Here is a 22,384-nt window from a genome sequence, read left to right as displayed (position 1 = left end):
GGTATTCATATTAGTCTGTTCTCACACTGCTATAAAGAATTGCCCGAGACTGGGTAATTTATAAAGTAAAGAGTTTTAATTGACTCACAGTTCAATTAGGGAGGTTGGGGAGGCTCATGAAACTTACAATCGTGGTGGAAGGGGAAGCAAACACGTCCTTCTTCACATGGCAGCAGGAAGAAGTAAAGAGCAAAGGGGGGAAAATCCCTTCATAAAACCATCAGATCTCGGGCCAGGTGCTGTGGCTCACACCTGTAATCTCAGCACTTTTGGAGGCCGAGGCAGGCGGACGATCTGAGGTCAAGAGTTTGAGACCAGCCTAACCAACATGGAGAAACCCCGTCTCTACTCAAAATACAAAATTAGCCAGGCGTGGTGGGCCATGCCTGTAATCCCAGCTACTCAAGAGGCTGAGGCAGGAGAATTGCTTGAACCCGGGAGGCAGAGGTTGTGGTGAGCCGAGATCATGCCATTGCATTCCAGCCTGGGCAACAAGAGCGAAACTGTGTCTCAAAAAAAAAAAAAAAAAAAAAAACCCCATCAGATCTCATGAGAACTTACCATCACAAGAACAGCATGAGGGTAACCGCCACCATGATTAAATTACCGCCCACTGGGTCCCTCCCACAACACATAGGGATTATGGGAACTATTAACACAATTCAATTTGGTGGGGACACAGCCAAACCATATCAGTATTACAATACAGTATGTAAACCAGATGCTTTAAACCATGAAACAAATTCAGATTTTCTTTCCCCTGGAATACAAATAGCATTATAGGGCTTAATCTATACAGTAATAAGAGTTAAAGTGAAAATTTTCCAAAGCACTAAAAAGAAAACATACTCGTTATATCTGCCTTTTGTAACATTGTTTTGTATATCTGGTTTTCCATATCAAAAGTCTGTAAACTTTGCATTAACACTATAATCTACAATAGAAGCTTTGTAAGCATCTGAAAGAGAATGAAATAGTAAGTCAAGTCTGACATTACTGGGTTGTTCCATACATAGTTAAATAAGAATATCGATCCTTCCAAAAATCTAAGGGTAGGCCAGTTGTGGTGATTCATGCCTGTAATCCCAGCACTCTGGGAGGTCTAGGTGGATGGATCGCTTGAGGTCAGGAGTTTGAGACCAGCCTGGCCAACATGGTGAAACCCTGTCTCTACCAAAAATACAAAAATTAGCCAGGTGCAGTGGCATGTGCCCATAGTCCCAGCTACTTGTGAGGCTGAGGTGGGAGAATCACTTGAACCCTGGAGGAAGAGGTTACAGTGAGCCAAAATCTCACCACTGCACTCCAGCCTGGCTGAGTCTGTCTCAAAAAAAACAAAACAAAAAAAACAACAACAACAAAAAAACAACAACTAAGTGTAAAGAAGAGGGCTTAACCATTTGAGAAATAAACATCAAGGTCTGCCGTGATCAAGCTACCTTCTTAAAAAGCATTAATGGATTACAATAGTTTCAATAGTTTACATGGTTTTCACTCCTTAAGTTCAATGAAAATTGCATATATTGTTTTTACTCTTGAACACAGTGGTTTATACTATATCAGGGTGGTTAGTCACAAGAAAGACGCAAACACAGAAAGGATAACCTTATCCAACTTCAGTATTATTTTAGTAGTAATGTGTATAAAATCCAACAACTGCTTGGGTGACCTTTGGAGAGAGCAAGCCTAAGAGATGAAAACATTTACACCTTTTAATTAAATTATACTGTCACCACATAAAAGTGTGAGGTTCAACATTTGTTTTCTTAAAAACAGAGCACTAAACAGTTTAATACAGGACCTAACTGATGGCTAAGATGTTTCTAAAAGGTATGCAGAACCCTTAAGACTATACTGCATCAAGGAGTTCTTTTGAATTATGTATATTCAAATGATGGTGTTATAATTTACATTGAAATGCCACAACAAAATCTTGATAAAACAAGATATAGGAGAAATAAAAATTGATTTCTGAACCAAACGTGTAGTACCTTACCCTAGAGTAAATCACTGGGAAATATAGGCAGAAAACAATTGCATATTCAAACTGGAAAGAGTCATAGCACGTATGCTTTTAAAAATAAACTTCAAAAAACTGTTTTATCAGTTTAGTTTTTTTTTTTTTGAGCATGTCTTTTCTAAATAATTCTCACTTATCATTCCAGAAAATATAACAGTTTGTAAGAACTCATGCAAAAATGTTTCTCTAAGGCCATGAATTGGTTTGCTAAGTTGCATTGTTTTATTCAAGTAAAAAGCCCTTCTAGAACAAGGAGTTTGTAAAGAAAACCAATCACCTTCAACTCTTGGGCCTGTACACCTGTTAGGAGCTCTATCACTCTGAAAGCCAAAAGACAGAATGCTCATTTGAGCATTTGCAAAATGTTCTCTATTTATATTTTTAAAAATCTAATACATGTAAGTTTTTCTGGCAGATTCTTTCTGTATGTTACAAAACCAAACATCAAAAGCTCAAAGGAAGATAAGAATCCCTTTTTCTTAGAAAGGTCAAGCAGATCCTTCTTGACATCATGTCTTTTATACAATGGCATATTGTTCATATAAAAGGTCTCTTATCCTATAAAAATCTTGACAAAGGCAGCCTTCTAATCCAATGCGTCCAGTTTCCGTCTAGAAACCAAATAAAAAAAATCTTTAGTACATTTTCTATTCATTAATATGCAGACATAAAAACTGAAATATATGAAATAGATTACTTTATGATTGGTCAGGACACGGGTTGCTCTGATTCATAGCATATGGATATAATACTGAAGTCATGAATTTTACACAGACACATAAATGTCACAGGATTCAAATAATTAAAATTTACTATAAAATTATATACCACTTCTTCAAGAGTCTTTCATAAGCCTTCAAGTCACTAAGACTTCTGTAAGCCTTTGAGGTCATGATCATGAATATAAATTACTGATCTTCAGTTTTGTGAAAATACCAATCAAGAATTACAGAATTCCAAAATGACAAAACATCAGAAGTATGTGTTCAATTCAGCCCTTACTGAAAACACACTTACTCTGCGGACTGCTACTTGATTGTTGCAAACAAGTACACCTCCTACAAATTCAGCTTGAATCCCCTCCCGTAAGAGAACTTGCTTGAAGTCTGACAGTCTTGGTTCATTCATAAAAACTGACTGATGTCCAGGAACCTTAGGTAAGGTCAAAGGGGAAAGAATAACTTCAAGTAAAACACCAGACATACAACTGTACTGAATAAAGTAAAATATTACATGAGCCCTAAGAGATTTTCTATTATTCCCTGAAGTCCTTTGACAGATCATTTCAAGACTGCAAATCACATTCCAAGTTGTTATTCTACATTTTACCCCATTATTTAACCTTACAAAGCCCTTCACATTTTCTGTTTCACAATCAGTTTTGTTAGTCATGCCTCATTATGAGACATTTGGTAATGCTATGCTCTTCACTCACCCACTTGCCTAAGGGGATTAACTAGAGTGCCACGGGCAGGACTGAACCAAAAATTCATTTTCTAGATCCCAGTCATTTGCTTACTTCAAAGGACAATTCCTCCTTAATCCCATTTTCCCTGTCCCTCCTTCCTCAGAGCAAATGCAATGGATGCCACAGGTTCTACAATCAGTAAGGAAAGTGGTTCTTCCCTAATGCTGCTGCTTTCTGCTTTGACATTACTTTGAAGAGCTTTAGCTTTAGAACAGAAGAAAAAAACATTCTAATTCCTCCTCCCAATTTTGAGGGTTATACTAGAAGGGAATCCAGCGACAGAGGCTGTCTCTCTATTCTTAATTTCATAGTAGGGCTGAAGACATCACTTGACATGCATGTAAGATTCATAGTTTTAATATTTTTCCAAGTTTAATTACCTAGAATCTTTGCTAGTTAACTAGATACCTCTCAAGAATATGTAAATGCTAGACTAAATTATATCTACACTTAATTAAAGATTTCTAACTATATCAAAGCCAAAAGTTATTTGAACTGAATGAAACATAAAAAAAAATGGAGTGTATGACTTTCGTCTGGGGGCGGTGGCTCACACCTGTAATCCCAGCACTTTGGGAGGCCGAGGTGGGTGGATCACCTGAGGTCAGGAGTTCAAGACCCGCCTGGCCAACATGGCAAAATCCCATCTCTACTAAAAATATAAAAACTAGCTAGGCCCGGTGGCTCATGCCTGTAATCCCAGCTACTTGGGAGACTGAGGCAGGAGAATCGCTTGAACCCAGGAGGCAAGGTTGCAGTGAGCCAAGATCATGCCACTGCACTCCATCCTGGGCAACAGAGCGAGACTCCATCTCAAAAAAAACAAAACAAAACAAAAAAACACACCAGTATGACTTTCTTAGAAAACTATAAATCTCCTGACTGGAAGCAGGCAGGTGATCTTCACACTCATCAAACTTAAATTTAAAAATCCATACCAAAAAACAAATCATGAAACAATTATGTACCTTAAAAGATTTGCTAAAGATATGTCATTCCTTAGCTGTATAGAATTGATATATACACAGAGACAAACACGCAGAAGCACGTTGCAAGTTCTCTTTTTTAAAAACTCCAAAATCAGCCCAAATGTGAGACATATTTTATGTTCAAGACAGGGTCTCGCTCTATCATATAGGCTAGATGCAGTGGCACAATCGTGGCTCACTGTAGTCTTGAACTCCTGAGCTCAAGCAATCCTCCCGCCTTAGCCTACTTAGCTGAGGCTCCAGGTGCATGCCACCATGCCGGCTAGGTTTTTGACAGGGTGTCACTATGTTAATCAGGTTGATCTAGAGCTCCTGGCCTCAAGCAGTTCTCCCACCTCAGCCTCCCAAAATGCTGGGACTACAGGCGTGAGTCACTGCCCCCAGCTGACACATATTTTAAATGGTTAAAAATATAAAAGCTTCCACAGACCCACTTAGTTTTGGAAGGGGGAAAAAAGAAACCAAAAGACACGAAAACTAGAAGGATGACAAATTCAGGAAGAAATCAAAAAAGCACATGCTTTTTTTACCTCATGAGGTGGCAAGGGTTCCAAAGTAGGAATGATTTCACTTTCTTCACCTGTTTCTTTTTCATCATCTCCGAACAGACTTTTCATGGCCTTTTGTTGTGCTATAACACTAGAATCTGAGGGAGCGTCCACTTGCATCTCTGAGTCTTCTCCATCATCCTTTAGTTCTCCTTCTTCTAAAATAACCCCTGTGTCCACTTTGGAAACTCTCATATCTAAGACACCATCTATCCAAGCTAATTCAGCATCTTTTGCCTTACAAAACTGAAGAGAGCTGACAAGTGAGTCTTTTAATCTCACCTAGATATGCAAAGGAGGGGGAGAGAAATAAAACCCACAGAATACAGATTAACAAATTAAATATAACCTATTAACATTCTCTGCCTCTGGTAATATGTTAAAATTGGAAAATCTTTCACTTATCTGAGCCTCACAATGACCTGCAATGACCTCATTACCTTGCAGATCACTGGGCCCCTGCCTACTTTCCAAAACAGAGATTCTTAACCCTGACTACAAAATGCAATCACATGGCAATTAAAACAAAAAGGGTATCAGAGCCTGGTATCTAGTGTTTCTAACATAACTGGTAAGACTAAGACCAGAACACTGAATCCCTCTGACCCTCACAAAGCTCCCCAGATGATTCTCATGTACAGTCAAGGTTGAGAACCACTGATCAGTCCCATCCTCTAGTACTTGGCATACTTCACTAGGTACCGAACTGCTTGTCCTTTCAGAATTTCATATCTCCATATTCTTGGAAGGTTGCTTCTTCTTACTCTGCCCAGAATAAATTTCCTGCCTGGTACGTGCACATCCATTTCTTCCAGATATAGACATCACTCCAGCCTTAAACTGACACCATCTCCCATTACCAAAGTTTATCTCTCTACTGCGCTAGTCCTATATTCGGCATCCGTCTCCATTTGTTCCAATTAGGAGTAGAACCTTGATATCTGGGAATTCTTCTAAAACTTTTAATTCTTAAACAATCATTTTCCTCACCTCTGTACTTTTGCAAATATGGTTCCCTCTGCCTAGAATGCTCTTCCCCCACTTCCCTACTCTGTCTGTCCTGACAACCCATCTAAACAGTTAGGATTAGTTATCACTTCCTGCAGGAAACCTTTTTTAAACCTCTAAAGGTGGGTGGTTTCCCCTCTTAATACTCTCATAGCATCCTATACTTCTTCTCTCAGAGGCACAACAACGTGATAAACGGTATTTCCTTGTTCTAAGCCCCATACTGTATCAGGACTGCTAGGGCGGAGACCATCCATGTCTGTCTGTCTCACACATCTCTGTATTTCTAATGTTATCTGTCCTAACCTGCCACAAAAAGTACTTACTTCTACTCACTGGCAACTCCTGGCACGTTTACCTGGTAGATGTGAGTTTCACTCGTGGCATCAACTGTTTCATGCAGCTTTGGCATGTACACTTTAATATCTTTCCCACCAAAGGCGCGACAGCACTCTGCCAGATCCTGACTGGCCTCTGGTGGGCCATGGACGATGATCAACTGTCGTGGTTTCATCTGATTAATGATTTTCTTAATGGAATCCCCATCAGAGCGTCCTTCATAGTCTATGTAGGTAACCCTGGCTCTGTAATTAGATATGATTATTCAAGATAACTTTTCACATAATTCTTAAAAAAAATGGCTTTTATCATGTATATAACATATAACACTAGGATTTGAGAAATACACATGTGTTATACTATCTGTATGATTTATTTTTATTTATTTATTTATTTTTTCTGAGATTGGGTCTCACTCTTTTGCCCAGGCTAGAGTGCAGTAGCATGATCTTCGCTCACTGCAACCTCTACTTCCCAGGTTCAAGCAATTCTCCTGCCTCAGCCTCCCAAGTAACTGGGATTATAGGTGTGCACCACCACACAGGGATAATTTTGCATTTTTAGCAGAGATGAGATTTCACCATGTTGGCCAGGCTGGTCTTAAACTCCTGATCTCAAGTGATCCGCCTACCTCGGCCTACCAAAGTGCAGGGATTACAGGCATCAGCCACCGTGCCCAGCCCTATCTGTATTATTTAGATCTTATCTACACCCAAAAATATATACTAAATGATATTACTGAACAAATAAAACACTTTGTTCTCTGATGACTTAAAAAAAAATTCCAAAATGATCATTTACTGGTATTATTTAACTAAGTAGAAAGTGGGGGAAAAAGGTTTCTAACTACTTCAGATCACAACAGTATTTTCCAGACATTAGGGTCTTAGAGATGTTTAAGTCACAGAGTATATTTTATGAAACAAGCAGTGACTCAGAAAAATTAAACTGTGAGTTACACTATTCCCTTTCACCTGCTTACAGACTAAAAAGGCCAGAAATAATTTTTCTTCATATAAATGGACAATTTAATGTTACAATTTAAGTACACCCCTCACCACCAATTCAATTACTTTGGCATTCAATATCATTAATGAAGAGAAAATATCATGCCACCATATTTCACAAGTCTCTTCCTACAAAAATAAATTTTAAAAGCACAAACTTACTAAAGAATATTCAGAAATTTTGCTTGAAATAATGTAAATTATATAATTCAAATGCTTGAAATTTTATCTTATAATCTATTTTCAAAATGTCACAGAAGCACTTACTTTATTTCAATAGACTCTGTTGTAGAAATACATTTAGTAGGAACATCAGATAAATCCTGATCCATGGGTTCATCTCCATTTGTCAAACCAGATTCTAATTTGCTTTTTTCTTCTTCAGTAGCTTGAAGCTCTGGCACCAAGAAATCCTCTGGTCTAAATAATAAGTCTCTAATTAGAAGCAGTAAAAAAGCAAGCTAATACTACATAACATATATAACTAGTAGGCGGCGTAATTTTTGGAGTCCTCACATATCTCAAGATTTAAATATACATTTCATCCAAAGCCAATGAAATTTCATATCAATTACCAGATGACTGTATGTATTGCATTTTTTGTTTTTTATGAGATGGAGTCTCGCTCTGTCACCCAGACTGGAATGTGGTGGTGCCATCTTGGCTCACTGCAACCTCCGCCTCCCAGTTCAAGCAATTCTCTGCTTCAGCCTCCAGAGTAGCTGGGATTACGGGGGCCTGCCACCACGCCCAGCTAATTTTTTTTGTATTTTTAGTGGAGACGGGGTTTCACCATCTTGGTCAGGCTGGTCCTGAACTCCTGACCTCGTGATCTGCCCGCCTCGGCCTCCCAAAGTGCTGGGATTACAGGCGTGAGCCACCACACCCAGCCTGTATTATGTTTTTCTTTTTCTCTCTTTTTTTTTTACACAGGATAGTAGTGTTTTCAAATTTGCAATTACAACACGTGATTGCAGTTGTTTTTCTAATAATGAGTATAGATTTTGTAAATTTTCCATGGTTTCACTCATGCTATATCATATTCCTCTTAATCTCATAAAACTTGTATAATACTTAAGACATAATCCATTGGTAATGCAATCACCAGTCATCCAAAGTTCTCTCTCTTTTTTTTTTTAAAGATAGAGATGGAGGTCTCACTATATTATCTGGTCTCATACTCCTGAGCTCAAGTGATCCTTCCATCTAGGCCTCCCAAAGTGTTGGGATTACAGGCATGAGCCACCATGCACAGCCCCAAAGTTCTTCCTATTCTACATCTTCCTCTCTTTTTAAGCGGGGAAAAAAAGTCTTGATCATGTGATCATGTTTTTAAACCTTTACACAACTAAGTCATAAAACTGCCAGTTTTCTCCTAATATTCTCTATGTTTCTCAGCATCTCTATTTTTATGTTTCAAGTTACAAGTCTTCTGTGTCTTCAGTCTGAGGTACTCAGAAGCTAACCACGTACATGTGACTAGAAAGATCAAATTCATGAACTGAAAAATAACACAGTTAATACCTCCAATTTGCAAGAGAGAAAAGTTTGTTTTGCTCACATACTTGATAATCTCTCCATATTCATCCCATTTAATTCTTTCTTCTGGGGCAGGAAACATAGGATAGGACTTTTTTGCCTGTTTGAAAAAACTTCCTTTACGACTGCCTTCACCTTTCATCATCAAGTCATGCTTCGTCTTATGAGCTGATGGCTGGTCAATATCTTCCTCAATGTCACTCTCATCACTGGAATCTATATCTGCCCTAGGAGGATTTTAGAATAGATCAAGGTCATAAAGTTTCAAAGATATTTTAAGTTAATATTTATCTATTTATTACTGAATCAATCCTCATTATTATTAATTCAATATTAACTCAAATGATAATATACAGTTATGTCAGTCAACAACAATGGACCACGTATACAACAGAGGTCCCATAAGATTACTGTACCTTTTCTATGTTTAGATACATTTAGATAAACAAATACTTAACATTGTGTTACAATGGCCTACAGTATTCAGTACAGTAACATGCTGTACAGGTTTGTACCCTAGGAACAATGGGCCATATCATAGACCCTGGACACACAGTAGGCTATACCATCAAGGTTTGTGTAAACATATATCCTAATGTTTGCACAATGACTAAATCCACTAACAACACTTTTCTGAGAAGGTGTCCCCATCATTAAGTGAAGCATGACTGGAATAACATTCAATATTATTGGACTGACATTTTATAAAACATAACAAATAAATGCATAATAATATTAGCACTGACAGGATCTGGTATTCTAGACATTTGAAAGATGTCTGTAACAAAATTAAGTCTTATGAAAATTTAAAAATATTTTCAATGAAACATTTAAGTCAAAGACACACTCTTCTCAAATTGCATCCATAAGTTTATAATCTGTCTGAAAATGACTCACTCTTTTGACTGCTCAAGCTTTTTGGCAGCTTCTTTCTTTAGTTTCTCTTTTTCCAAGTATTCCTCAAGTTCTTTCCCTTCAAGCTTCACACGTTTCCTCAACTAAAAAAAAGTAACAGACGAAAGGAAATGTTAATATTAGGGGGTTAAAGCAGTGGGATATGAGACACACCGCATCTCTAAATTGCTCTGTCATCTTTAAACTGATGTTTTTCCTCTGAAATTAATCAAATTTCCATTACATGCAATTATAGGTCCTACTTAGATTAGTATTAAAATTGAGCTGTCACACATCATCTAGAATGGGTTTAATTTACATCAAACTGGTTGGTCAGGCACAGTAGCTCACACCTATAATCCCAGCACTTTGGGAGGCTAAGGTGGGAGGACTGCTTGAGGCCAGGAGTTCAAGACCAGCCTGGGCAACACTGGTTGACTCTGTCTCTAGGAATAATTTAAAAATTAGCCTGGAGGCTGGGCACGATGGCTCACACTTATAATCCTAGCACTTTGCGAGGCAGGAAAATCACTTGAGTTTGAGACTAGCCTGGGCAACATAATGAGACTTCGTCTCCACAAAAAAAAAAAAAGCCAGGAGTGGTAGCACGCACCTTTAGTCCCAGCACTCAGGCGGCTGAGACTGAGGATCACTTGAGTCTGACAGAGCAAGACCCGGTCTCAATCAATCAATCAATCAAACTGGTTAAAAATCCCCAATCAGGAAAAGAAAATACAGATAAGCATTTTTATAATTTGGAGTAGGTGAGGCCCAAAAGCCATAACGAGAAACATAAATAAATGCAGCAACATGAATGAAGAAAATCTCCCTTTGACATTTTAAACCTCATAAAATAAGAAACTGTAAAGAAAACAAAAAAGAAACAGAAAATATCTTCAGTACTGTGACCAACAAAACTATTTTTTCCTAAGAGCTCTTCCAAATGAGTTAAGAAAAGGATGATCAACACATGAAAAAGGACAAGACACTTAGAAAGGCAATTTACAAAATAAGAAAGACACATAACTACTGGCCATGAAAAGACCCTTAACTTTACTAATTTCTGAAAAGTACCAAATATAAAAAACATAATTGTTTTCATCTATGAGACTGGCAATGCCATACATGGGGAAAGAGTACCTTCTTCCATTGTCTGTGGGAAAATTAGCACAACTATGTTAAAAGGCAATGTGCTAACATCTAAAAATAAAAATTTATCATCTGACACAGTATTTCTACTTCTAGGAATTTATCCTACTGAAACAATCACAAATGTGTAAAAAAAAAAAGTACATTAGTACATTGCAGCAATATTTATAATAGTAAAAAACTGGACAAAATTTTAAAATCCATCAAAATGGAATGATTAAATCAGTAGTTCTCATATATTTATCTCAGGACTACCTCAGACTCCTAAAATTAGAGAACTCCAAAGAGCTTTTGTTTTTGTGGGTTCTATTTCTGAATGTCTACCTTATCAGAAATTAAAACTGAGCAATTTTAAAAATATTTACGTTCATTAAAAAATAATAAAACCAGCCGGGCATGGTGGCTTATACCTGTAATCCTAGCACTCTGGGAGGTTGAGGCAGGCAGACCACCTAAGGTCAGGAGTTCGAGCCCACCCTGGCCAACATGGTAAAACCCTGTCTCTACTACAAATACACAAAGTAGCAGGGCATGGTGGCACATGCCTGTAATCCTAGCTACCCAGGAAGCTGAGGCAGGAGAACCGCTGGAACCTGGGAGGCGGAAACTGCAGTGAGCCATGATCATACCATCGCATTCCAGCTTGGACAACAGAGTGAGACTCCAGCTCAAAAATAAATTAAGTAATAATAACAATAGGCCAGGCGCGGTGGCTCATGCCTTTAATCCCAGCACTTTGGGAGGCCGAGGCGGGTGGATCACCTAAGGTCGGGAATTCGAGACAAGGCTGATCAATATGGAGAAAGCCCATCTCTACTAAAAGTACAAAACTAGCCAGGCGTGATGGCACATGTCTGTAATCTCAGCTACTAGGGAGGCTGAGGCAGGATAATCACTTGAACCTGGGAGATGGAGGCTGCAGTGAGCCGAGACTGCACCATTGCACTTCAGCCTGGGCAACAAGAGCGAAACTCTGTCTCAAAAATAAAATAAATAATAATAAAACCACACGGCAACATTAACAAATTTTTACCAAAAAAAAATTACATTTTCCAAAGCAAAAAAAGATAGTGTGAAGAACGGCATTATTTTATTTTTTTGAGACAAGGTCTTGCTCCATTGCCCAGGCTGGAGTGCAGTGGTGCAATTATAACTCACTGCAGCTCAATCTTCCAGCCTCAAGCGATCCTCCCACCTCAGCCTTCTGAGTAGCTGGGACTACTACAAGCATGCACCACCACTCCCAGCTAATTTTTGTATTTTTTTGTAGAGACCGGGTCTTGCCATGTTGCCCAAGCTGGTCTCAAACTCCTGGAGTCAAGCAATCTGCCCTCCTCAGCCTCCCAAAGTGCTGGGATTACAGGCATGGGCCACTGCATCTGGCCAATAGCATTATTCTATATTTTTTCAAATCTCTTTAACGTCTAGCTAAACAGAAGACAGCTGGATTCTCACATTTGCTTCTCCATTCACTCTCTTGCAATATGCTGTTTTGGTTAAAGTATACGAAGAAAATCCAGGCTTACACACATGTATAGTTGGAAAGGGAAAAATATGTAAATAGTTCTTTCATGGATATTATTCTTTGATACTACATTAAAACTCAGAAAGTGGTAGTTTCTTAAAGGTTAGTTTTAATGCAGAACCTGAAACCATACTGATAGACTTTTTATGTATCTTACACTCTGTGGGTTTTTTCTTCATTTTGAGACAGGGTCTTGCTCTGTGGCCTATGATGAGTGCAGTGGCATGACCACTGCTCACTGCAGCCTTGAACTCCCGGGTTCAAGCAACCCTTCTACCTCCCAGCCTCCTGAATAGCTGGAACCACAGATGTGCACCACCATGCCCAGCTAATCTTTTATTTTTTCTAGAGACAAAGTCTCGCTATGTTATCCTGACTAGTCTTGAACTCCTGGACTGAGGCCATCCTCCTGTCTCAGCCTCCCAAAGTGCTGGGATTACAGGCGTGAGCCACTGCGCCCAGTCTGTATCGTAAATTTTGAATGGATCTTTTAATTTGTGCATTATTTTGTCACATAATTAATTGGTTATTTAGAATATACTAGTTCACCAAGTTATCCAGATCTTACAAATGTTGACAATATTTTTTAAATCACATTTGCAAATATCACCACCAATCTTATCAGAAGTCTTTTCAGTTTAAGTTGTCAATCTCACAGTGCTGGATATAAGTTTTCCAAAATTCTAAATTTTCATTTGAAAGTTAGAATTTTATCAGATTTAAGCCAACAAATGTTGTCAATTGTTTTCTTTAGAGTGACAGGCTCAATGTATTAATTTTCAAGAAAATGTCTGCCAAACACCCAAATCTGAATGACCCTGTCATTATTTCACATAAAAATGGTGTTCCAGACTGGGCACAGTGGTTCATGCCTGTAATTCTAGCACTTTGGGAGTCGGAGGTGAGAGGACTGCTTGAGGCCAGTTCGAGACCACTATGGGCAACACAGCAAGACCCAGTCTCTACAAAAAAGAATAAAAAATTAGCCAGATGTGATGAAACACACCCATAGTCCTAGCTGGTAGAAAGGCTGAGGCGGGAGGGTCACGTGAACCCAGAAGTTCAAGGATGTGGTGAGCCATGATTGTGCCTCTGTACTCCAACCTAGGCAACAGAGACCCAAACTCAAAAAAACACACACACACAAAACAGGGCCACGTGCGGTGGCTCATGCCTGTAATCCCAACACTTTGGAAGGCCGAGGTGGGTGGATCGCCTGAGGTCAGAAGCTCGGGACCAGCCTGGCCAACACAGTGAAACCCCATCTCTACTAAAAATATGAAAAAAAAAATAATTAGCTGGGCATGGTGATGCACACCTGTAGTCCCAGCTACTTGGGAGGCTGAGGCAGAAGAATCACTTGAACCCGGGAAGTGGAGGTTGCAGTGAGTCGAGATCACGCCACTGCACTCCAGCCTGGCGACAGAGCGAGGCTCCATCTCAAAAACAAAAAACAAAAAACAAAAACAAACAAAAAAAAAGGTGTTCCCAGAAAAAAGTGGCTAGTTTAACTCACGACTCAAATAAACATACAAGTGTTTTTCTTGGAGACAGTCATTGTACTTTAGTACACAACGCAAGTTCTTTATTAATACTTCCTATCTTGTCACCCAACTTTTAAAAAATCTTTTACTAGGCCAGGTGCAATGGCTCATGCCTGTGATCCCAGCACTTTGGGATGCTGAGGCAGATGGATCACAAGGTCAGGAGATCAAGACCATCCTGGCTAACACAGTGAAACCCTATCTCTACTAAAAATACAAAAAAATTAGCCAGGCGTGGTGGCACACACCTGTAGTCCTAGCTACTCAGGAGGCTGAGACAGGAGAATTGCTTGAACCGGGGAGGCAGAGGTTACAGTGAGCTGAGATCATACCACTGCACTCCAGCCTGGGCAACAGAGCAAGACTCATCTCAAAAAAGACAAGAAACTTTTACTAAAAGAACTTAGTAATATTAGTAACTTTTACTATTCCCTCAAGGACATTTTTTCTTTTTTATAGAGACAGGGTCTCACTATGCTGCCCAGACCGGTCTCAAACTCCTGGCCTCAAGCAATCCTCTCACCTCAGCCTCCCAAAGTTCTGGGATTACAAGCATGAGTCAGTATGTCTGGCCCCTCAAAGATATTCTCTTTCAAATTTCTTTTGTTTAATATACCTTTATACTTTGTAGAGGCAGTCTTGCTATACTGCCCAGGCTGGTCTGAAGCTCCTGGCCTCAGGTGATCCTCCTACCTTAGCCTCCTGAAGTGTTGGGAATAGGCATGAGCCACCACGCCCAGCCTCTGAAGGACATTCTTAGGTGAAACTAGCTTTTTTTTTATTTTTTTAATGACAAGCGTATGGTGGTGAAAAATGCAGTGACTACTAGTGGAGTTTTAGGCCAAGGTGTAAGGACTTTATGCACCACTGATCTTACTCATCAGTATAAATGTAGGCACAGTGAAAAGGCAAATATCATCTTACCAGTATTATAAAAAATAGCTTTGGCCTTGTGGACTCCCTGAAAGAGTCTCAGGGACTCCCAGGGTTCCTCAAACCACACTTTTGAGAACCACTAGATTAAATAATCACAGTACACATATACAATGTACTATTATAAAATTACTAAAAAGCATTCATTTATTTATTCAAAAACATTTAAATGTTTATAATATACCAGGTACCATGTAAGGTAGACCTTATATCTTCTTACATTGTTCAAGAAGGACTCAAGTGAAAATACAAGTCTCAGGATATGTGCAATATGTGATAATTTGGTCCCATCTCTCTCTCTCGTGCGCTCTCTCTCTCTCTCTCTCTCTCTCTCTCTCTCTATATATATATATATATACATACATATATACATACACACACATACTTTTTTTTTTTTTTTTTTTGAGATAAGGCCTTGTTATAGTGCCCAGGCTTGCCTCAAACTCCCAGGCTCAAGCAATCCTCTTGCCTCAATAGCTGGGACTATAGCCACATACTACCACACCTTGCTCCCATCTCTTTTCAAAAAAAAATAATAAAAACCAGATATTAGTATATCAATAAGAAAAAAAAAATTCCAGAATATATATGCTTCAAAAATGTCAACAGTTATGACAATTAAATGCAGTATGTAGTCACGGATGGGAACCTGGACAAAAAAGGAAAGGGTAATTATAAAGGACAACGTGGTCATCGGTAAAAGGCAAATGCTGAATGGGGTCAGTGGGTGAAATGGTAGGATGGTATCGATGTTGATTTCCTGATTTCAATGGATGTAACATGGTTTTGCTGGAGATTGCCCTTGTTTTCAGGTAATACACACTGGCAATATTTAGAGATAATGATGAAATATTTACAATTTTTCTTCAAATGGTTCAGAAAAAGTAATATTGTGTCATGTGTATATAAGTGATAAAGCAAATCCAGGAAAATGTTGACAATTGGGGAATCTGGGTATAATATTTTGTAACTTTCCTGTTTGAAATTTTTTCAAAATTAAAAGTAATGAAAAAACGGGGATCTTTCTGAGACTATTCTAGTTCAGGGGCTGCCCAGTGGGGTAAGGGGATAGGAGACAAGTAACAACAAAAAAATTAAACCAAAATCAGATTATTTTCATGTCTAAAATAAATGGGTGATTTACATGTTTAAGGCCAGGAGCAGTGGCTCACACCTGTAATCCCTGCACTTTGGGAGGCCAACGTGGGAGAATTGTTTGAGGCCAGTAGTTCAAGACCAGCTTGGGCAACACAGCAAGTTCCCATCTCTATAAAAAATGTTTTTAATTAGCTGGGCATGGCGGCACATGCCTGCAGTGCTAACTACTTGGGAGGCTTAAGCAGGAGGCACGCTTGAGCCCAAGAGTTCAAGACTGCAGTAAGCTATGATCAGGCAACTGCATTCCAGCCTGGGTGACAGGGAATGACATGACCCTGTCTCAAAAAAATAAGAAGTTAAAATAAAAAAGTAAATACATGTTTATATCTGGCATCTCACATTTGCCTAATAACTTATTTGAAAATAAGTTTCATTCAGAAAATAGTGGGATTATTTTTTAAAACAGTTAGCAACCTACATAGATGCCTTTTACCCACCAATAATCTTTAACAAAGTATTTACCTCTGTGATTTAGTTTATGCCTGTTGCTATAACAAATTTTTCTCTCCATCTTATTTTTCATTTAAAATATGTAAGATTGGCCGGGTGCGGTGGCTCAAGCCTGTAATCCCAGCACTTTGGGAGGCCGAGACGGGCGGATCACGAGGTCAGGAGATCGAGACCATCCTGGCTAACACGGTGAAACCCCGTCTCTACTAAAATACAAAAAACTAGCCGGGCGAGGTGGCAGGCGCCTGTAGTCCCAGGTACTTGGGAGGCTGAGGCAGGAGAATGGTGTGAACCTGGGAGGCGGAGCTTGCAGTGAGCTGAGATGCGGCCACTGCACCCCAGCCTGGGCGACAGAGCAAGACTGTCTCAAAAAAAAAAAAAAATGTAAGATTAATAGCTTATTCAGAAACAGATTTCTAGAATAACCAACTCTAAAATATTTTTCTTCCTACTCCTTCACCGTATTACCTCCAAGTTACTCCTTTTTCTGATCCAAATCTACTCCAACCTATTAATCCTTATTCGTTGTTCATTTTTGCTCTTTCTAAATGAATAAGACTTGACTTAGAAGGGCATTAGATACAGATGAAAAAATACCATACTTGGTAAATTTTTCTTGTCTAACACAATCAGAAATCTGGTTTATTCCATATTCACTTTTTTGATCATTCATGAATTCAACCAATGCTCTTACTGAGGGCCTCCACTATGTCAGGCACTGTTCTGGGTGCTAAAGATACCGAAAAACAAGGGCCTTTTTCTCATGGAATTCAAATTCTAGTTGATGGTGGGAAGAGGAAGACAACAAACAAGGAATACATCAGATGGTGACGAGTGCTAGGAAAAATAATTCAAGTAAGGTGATGGGCAGCTAAACCAGGTAGGTATTTTAAATCTGTAGTCAAAGGTGTACCTGAAGGGGTAGGCCTCAGGTTTAACCTGAGACCTAAATGACCAGGAGCCAGCCACACACAAAGCCAGGAGAGAACACTATAGGCAGAAGAACAGCTAGTGCAAAGATCCCGATGCATTGCAGGGCATAGAGAAAGTGGAATAAGCTAAGGTCAAAAGGTAGGTGGGATTAGATCATGTGGGATCTAAGAAGCCTGCCTAAGTAGTATGGATGTTATTGAAAGAGAAGAAGGAAGGCTTTGGAGCCATTTAAGCAAGTGAATGACATGAAATGATGAATGTTTAAAAGATCTCTCTGGGAGTTGTTATCCAATTGGTACAGAGTTTCAGTTTTGCTACATGAAAAAGTTTTACAGATCTGTCATACAACAATGTACATATAGTTAACGCTACTGTACTGTACACATAAAAATGATTAAGATAGTGAACTGTATGTGTTTTTTATTGCTTTGTGAGATGGAGTCTCGCTCTGTCACCCACGCTGGAGTGCAGTGGTGCAATCTTGGCTCACTGCAACCTCCACCTCTCAGGTTCAAGCAATTCCCCTGCCTCAGCCTCCCGAGTAGCTGGGATTACAGGCACCCGCCACCATGCCTGGCTAATTTTTTGTATTTTTAGTAGAGACGGGGTTTCACTCTGTTGGCCAGGTTGGTCTTGAACTCCTGACCTCGTGATCTGCCCGCCTCTGCCTCCCAAACTGCTGGGATTATAGGCGTGAGCCACTACACCCAGTCCTCTATTTCTTTTTTTACATTTCTATTTTTTACCTTAGTTGGCTCTGCCCAACACGCTATAGAAATATTCTATTTCTCGATCAGGGTACAGACTAGACAGGTGCATTCAATTTGTAAAAATTCATCATGCTATACACTTAACGTAGGTTTCAGTATATATTATACTTCAGTGAACATTTTTTAAACTTCCAGATTTTTGGCTTGAATATGTGGGAATTGCTGCATTCTCTGAGATAAGACAGAAGAATAGTATTGGGAGTAGGGGAAGAATAAAAATTGTTTTGGATGTGATCAAGTAGAGGGAAAGCTGCTAGATAATGAAGATAGGAGGGATAACTGCAAAGGAACTATCGCTAAGAAGGTGAGCAAGAAAAGGTCCCTGAGCATCAGCATTAGTTATTAAAAAGATCAAAAACTTAACATTTGATGTTTTGGCTGTTTTTCATTTCCTTAGCATGCTTCTGAATATCATTGTCTATTTTTTTTCCCAAACTTAAACCATTTTTCTTTTACTAATTCCTCAAATAATTTATTAGACCTAATTTAATTTCTAGTAATTAAAATTTTCAAATTCAGTATTTCCTATCTGATGAAATTGTTTCAAGTATTTCTTAGTTCTTTTAACCTTGTATTTCCAAGCTACTAAATAACCCCAAAGACACCATTTTACTTTGCTGTGCTTGCTCAGAATCCTGGCTCAACAATTCTATAATTATAGTACATATATCTCAGATTTTAGTTACTGATGTTATGCTTTTCTTAAGTAGAGTTGGAAGACAGATATCCCTACCACATAGCTTTTAATAAACTAAACTTTCCTTAAAATGACTGCTAAGGGCCAGGTGCGGTGGTTCACGTATAATCCCAGCACTTTGCAAGGTGGAGTGGGTTAGGGGGAGGGGTAGGGACAGCCTGAGCCTAGGAGTTTGAGGATACAGTGAGCTATGATGGTGCCACTGCACTCCAGGCTGGGTGACAGAGCGAGAGTCTATCTCTAATTAAATAATTACATGAGTGCTACAAAGACAAAATGAGAAGCAGCTTTATGATACTGCTTTATGTTACAGCTTTATGTTAAGGTTTAGTCACCTAAACCTTTGCAACTCTGGCAGTTATTAACCATCCCACTATATCAAATGCTACAAACTTTAATGATATACTAGTTTTGAAAAATTGATAGAATTGATGCGCTGGTTATTAAGCAAATGATCTTTGGGTATACTAGTCATTGAGCTAATTGTCTTGTTCCTATAACAGGAGATGAGGCAGCAAATGCAGATGCAGAATCAAGTTAGTATATTTAGTGGTGGAAAGATAAAGGAATTCCTGACTCACTGCTTCGACTTCTATGTTAAGTTGGAGACAAGATCATGTGCTATGAATGAAGGCTGAGAGTGAGCTGCAGGATGTTTGAGGAGAAAGAAGATATAAAATTGCCTTACAGTGAGAATGGGAACATCCTACCGAATGCTGAGTACTGGTGTAGGGTCCCCTTCTGAGATGTGAAGTCATGCATGTGAAAACAAATCTGTCTACACTGTAGTGTTTAACTTCAGAAACATAAAGCTGCTTAAGTACAGGCACACACCAAACAAATGGTTTAACTAAGGTCAAACCCTTTCCAGGTGACTAAAACAGAATTGTAAGAGAGTTAAAGATATTTGCAAAATTTTGATTAATTGTGAACCACTGAGTTTAAGGCTGGAAGGATGACAGACAGTATAAAGGTGAGGTTCATGAACTGAAAGTCCCAATGGAACCAAAGAGTTGTTGTCATGAGAATAATAGGGAAAGTCAGCTGTAAATTCAGAATGAGATGCTTGGAGACTGTTCGGCCAAAAGAAGGTTACAAACATGACCACAGGAACAGAGAGCATGATAGCAGGAATGGATGTCTGAGGTAAGATGAAGGAAAAGATTAAGAAATAAGGTGTCAAGTAACTGGGAAGAACTGGACAGATCATACACATGGATGCTAAAGTCAATGAGAATAAAGTCCTGAATACAAGTGGACAGGAAGACTGTGAATCGGTCAAATGGTGAACGAGTTACAGAATGACCAAGAGATCATTAAATGTCAGAAACAAGGAGGGGTCAGCATATCAGCAGGTCTGAAGGCAAAAACTGCAAATGGAAGATAAATAGCTAGGAAGCTGCAATACAGAACAAGGAAGACATGTACTCCGTTCAAAGTACATGCAACACTGAAAGAAAGAGTAATTACTTCAGGGGGCTACAGGATAAAGAACATCTTTAGGAAAGAGTCTGATTTAAATTAAGCAAGAGACAGGAAAGGAACCTTTCAGAGATTGAGAAAACATTGTACATGCTTACCCTCTGGGTAAACTAGAGGGTACCAAGGAAAAGTTTAAGAATGAGAACTTCTTTTGAGACCATCCACAGCAATACAATGATACGGCTCTACAAAAAATAAAAATAAAAAAATAGCCAGGCATGGTGGCACATGTCTGTGGTTCCAGCTACTTGGGAGGCTGAGGGAGGAGGATCCTTTAAGCCCAGGAATTTGAGGCTGCACGGAACTATGACAGCACCACTGCACTCTAGACTGGGTAACAAAGCAAGACCCCATCTCAAAAAAGAATGAGAACCTCCAGTAATTTGTGCTATTAAAGGCTCTCTTCTACAGTAATTTTTTTTTAAGAGATGGGGGTCGGGTCTTGGCATGTTGCCCAGGCTGACCTCAGATTCCTGGGCTCAAGTGATTCTTCCACCTCAGCCTCCCAAGTAGCTGGTACTACAGCACACACCACCACTCCTGGCTCTCAGGAGTAATTCTGATCAAAATCCTAAAACAACTTCAAGTTTTATTTTTGGTCACTATTTTTTATACATCATGCACAACGTATCCCCCAAACAGTCTTAAGGTAAAGTTCACATACAAGTGCTTACCTCTATTTCTGTAATTTTTTCAGAAGGATTATCAATTAGGAAACGTGCTAAAGTCCCAGGAGTAGTTCTGTAAGTTAGAATGATTGAGTTTTTAGGATCCTGACACCACTGAATAAAGAGATCCCTTGAAAATCCACATTCCAGGTCAGGTTGGCTGGCAAGCACAACTTTAGGGCTAGGTACTCGGGCCAAGTCAGAAAGACCATGACATAAAGAGAGATGGCGAAACTGAAAAGGATTATTTCTTTTGTCTTCAAAACATCTCATCAATTTATCACTCATCCATTCTACCTAATATGGGAGGAAAGATGACAAGAATTAGAAATCCTATAACTTCAATATATTCTCTAATAGTCAAGGAATCTGAGTTCTATCTTTTACCCCCACTGGTTGCTTAAATTTGTAATGTTTTGACAAGCAGCTTATTTTCTGCTTCCATTTCCCATTAGATTATCCCACCCTAGTTTTCATCCAAAAAACCCCCGATTTTTTGCATTATATTTCACATATAAATCACCTTAAATCTTTTTGAAAAGGCAAGGTATATGTTCTAAATGAAAATCTTACTCCCAGAGATTGCTATTTCAAGGCAAAAAGCTTATTTAAAAGAAAGGACAATGAATTCTAACATGTATATGCTATGAGGTAGGTTCTATTTTTGTCCCCATTTTACAGACTGGGATACTAAAGAGTGAGAAGAGAAGCAATTTGCCTAATCTTTAAAACAGGGACAAAAGGGAAACTACTTAGTAGAATAAATACAGATTAAATGAAATAATACATTTAAAGCACACAGAACAGTAAATGGTTAATGGCAAGTTATCATCATTACTAACAATCTCTTCAAGGGAAAAATAAAATCCAAAAAACAATGAAGACACCCACTTCCACAGACCCCATCACTGTAGCAAACTTCTTTATTACAAGTGACAACATGAGAACAAACCTGGGATTTAGAAAACTCCACCACATTGTAACTGACATTATTTAGGAGTGCCAATGAGTAAACACCCAGTCCTGCATCTTTAGTCCTCCAAATCTGATCAAGAAGTTGAGCAAGTTCCAAAACTCTGCCTGCTGTGTCCACTGCTATTAACACATTTCCATCACCTCGAAGTGTTTCCAAGACATTTGCTAGAAAACAAGAATGTAAAATCCCTATAGAACATAACAATACTATGCTACAAAATTACAGATAATTTTATCTCTCTGTTTTTATTAGAAAGACTGTAATTTACAAATAAGCAACTACTAGGC

General features: G+C 38.9%; 1 protein-coding gene across 1 annotated transcript in view; it reads right to left on the bottom strand.

Annotated features, from left to right (window-relative positions):
- Positions 1-1,601: 1,601 nt before the first annotated feature.
- Positions 1,602-22,384, bottom strand: part of CPSF2 (cleavage and polyadenylation specific factor 2) — a 33,838-nt gene continuing 13,055 nt past the window's right edge. Inside the window, exons 8-16 of the mRNA XM_017857963.1 lie at positions 22,074-22,261; positions 21,128-21,418; positions 9,816-9,916; positions 8,945-9,145; positions 7,647-7,799; positions 6,392-6,617; positions 5,008-5,307; positions 3,038-3,172; positions 1,602-2,631 (exon numbers count right to left, since the gene is read on the bottom strand). Of these exons, the coding sequence (XP_017713452.1) occupies positions 2,539-2,631; positions 3,038-3,172; positions 5,008-5,307; positions 6,392-6,617; positions 7,647-7,799; positions 8,945-9,145; positions 9,816-9,916; positions 21,128-21,418; positions 22,074-22,261 (1,688 nt within the window). The 3' untranslated portion in view covers positions 1,602-2,538. The remainder of the gene's footprint in view (positions 2,632-3,037; positions 3,173-5,007; positions 5,308-6,391; positions 6,618-7,646; positions 7,800-8,944; positions 9,146-9,815; positions 9,917-21,127; positions 21,419-22,073; positions 22,262-22,384) is intronic.

Source organism: Rhinopithecus bieti, unplaced genomic scaffold (genome assembly GCF_001698545.2).
Source record: "Rhinopithecus bieti isolate Rb0 unplaced genomic scaffold, ASM169854v2 scaffold_41913, whole genome shotgun sequence".
Taxonomy (NCBI): Eukaryota; Metazoa; Chordata; class Mammalia; order Primates; family Cercopithecidae; genus Rhinopithecus; species Rhinopithecus bieti.
Note: the sequence above shows the minus strand (reverse complement) of the source record. Positions and strands in the feature narration are given on the sequence as shown.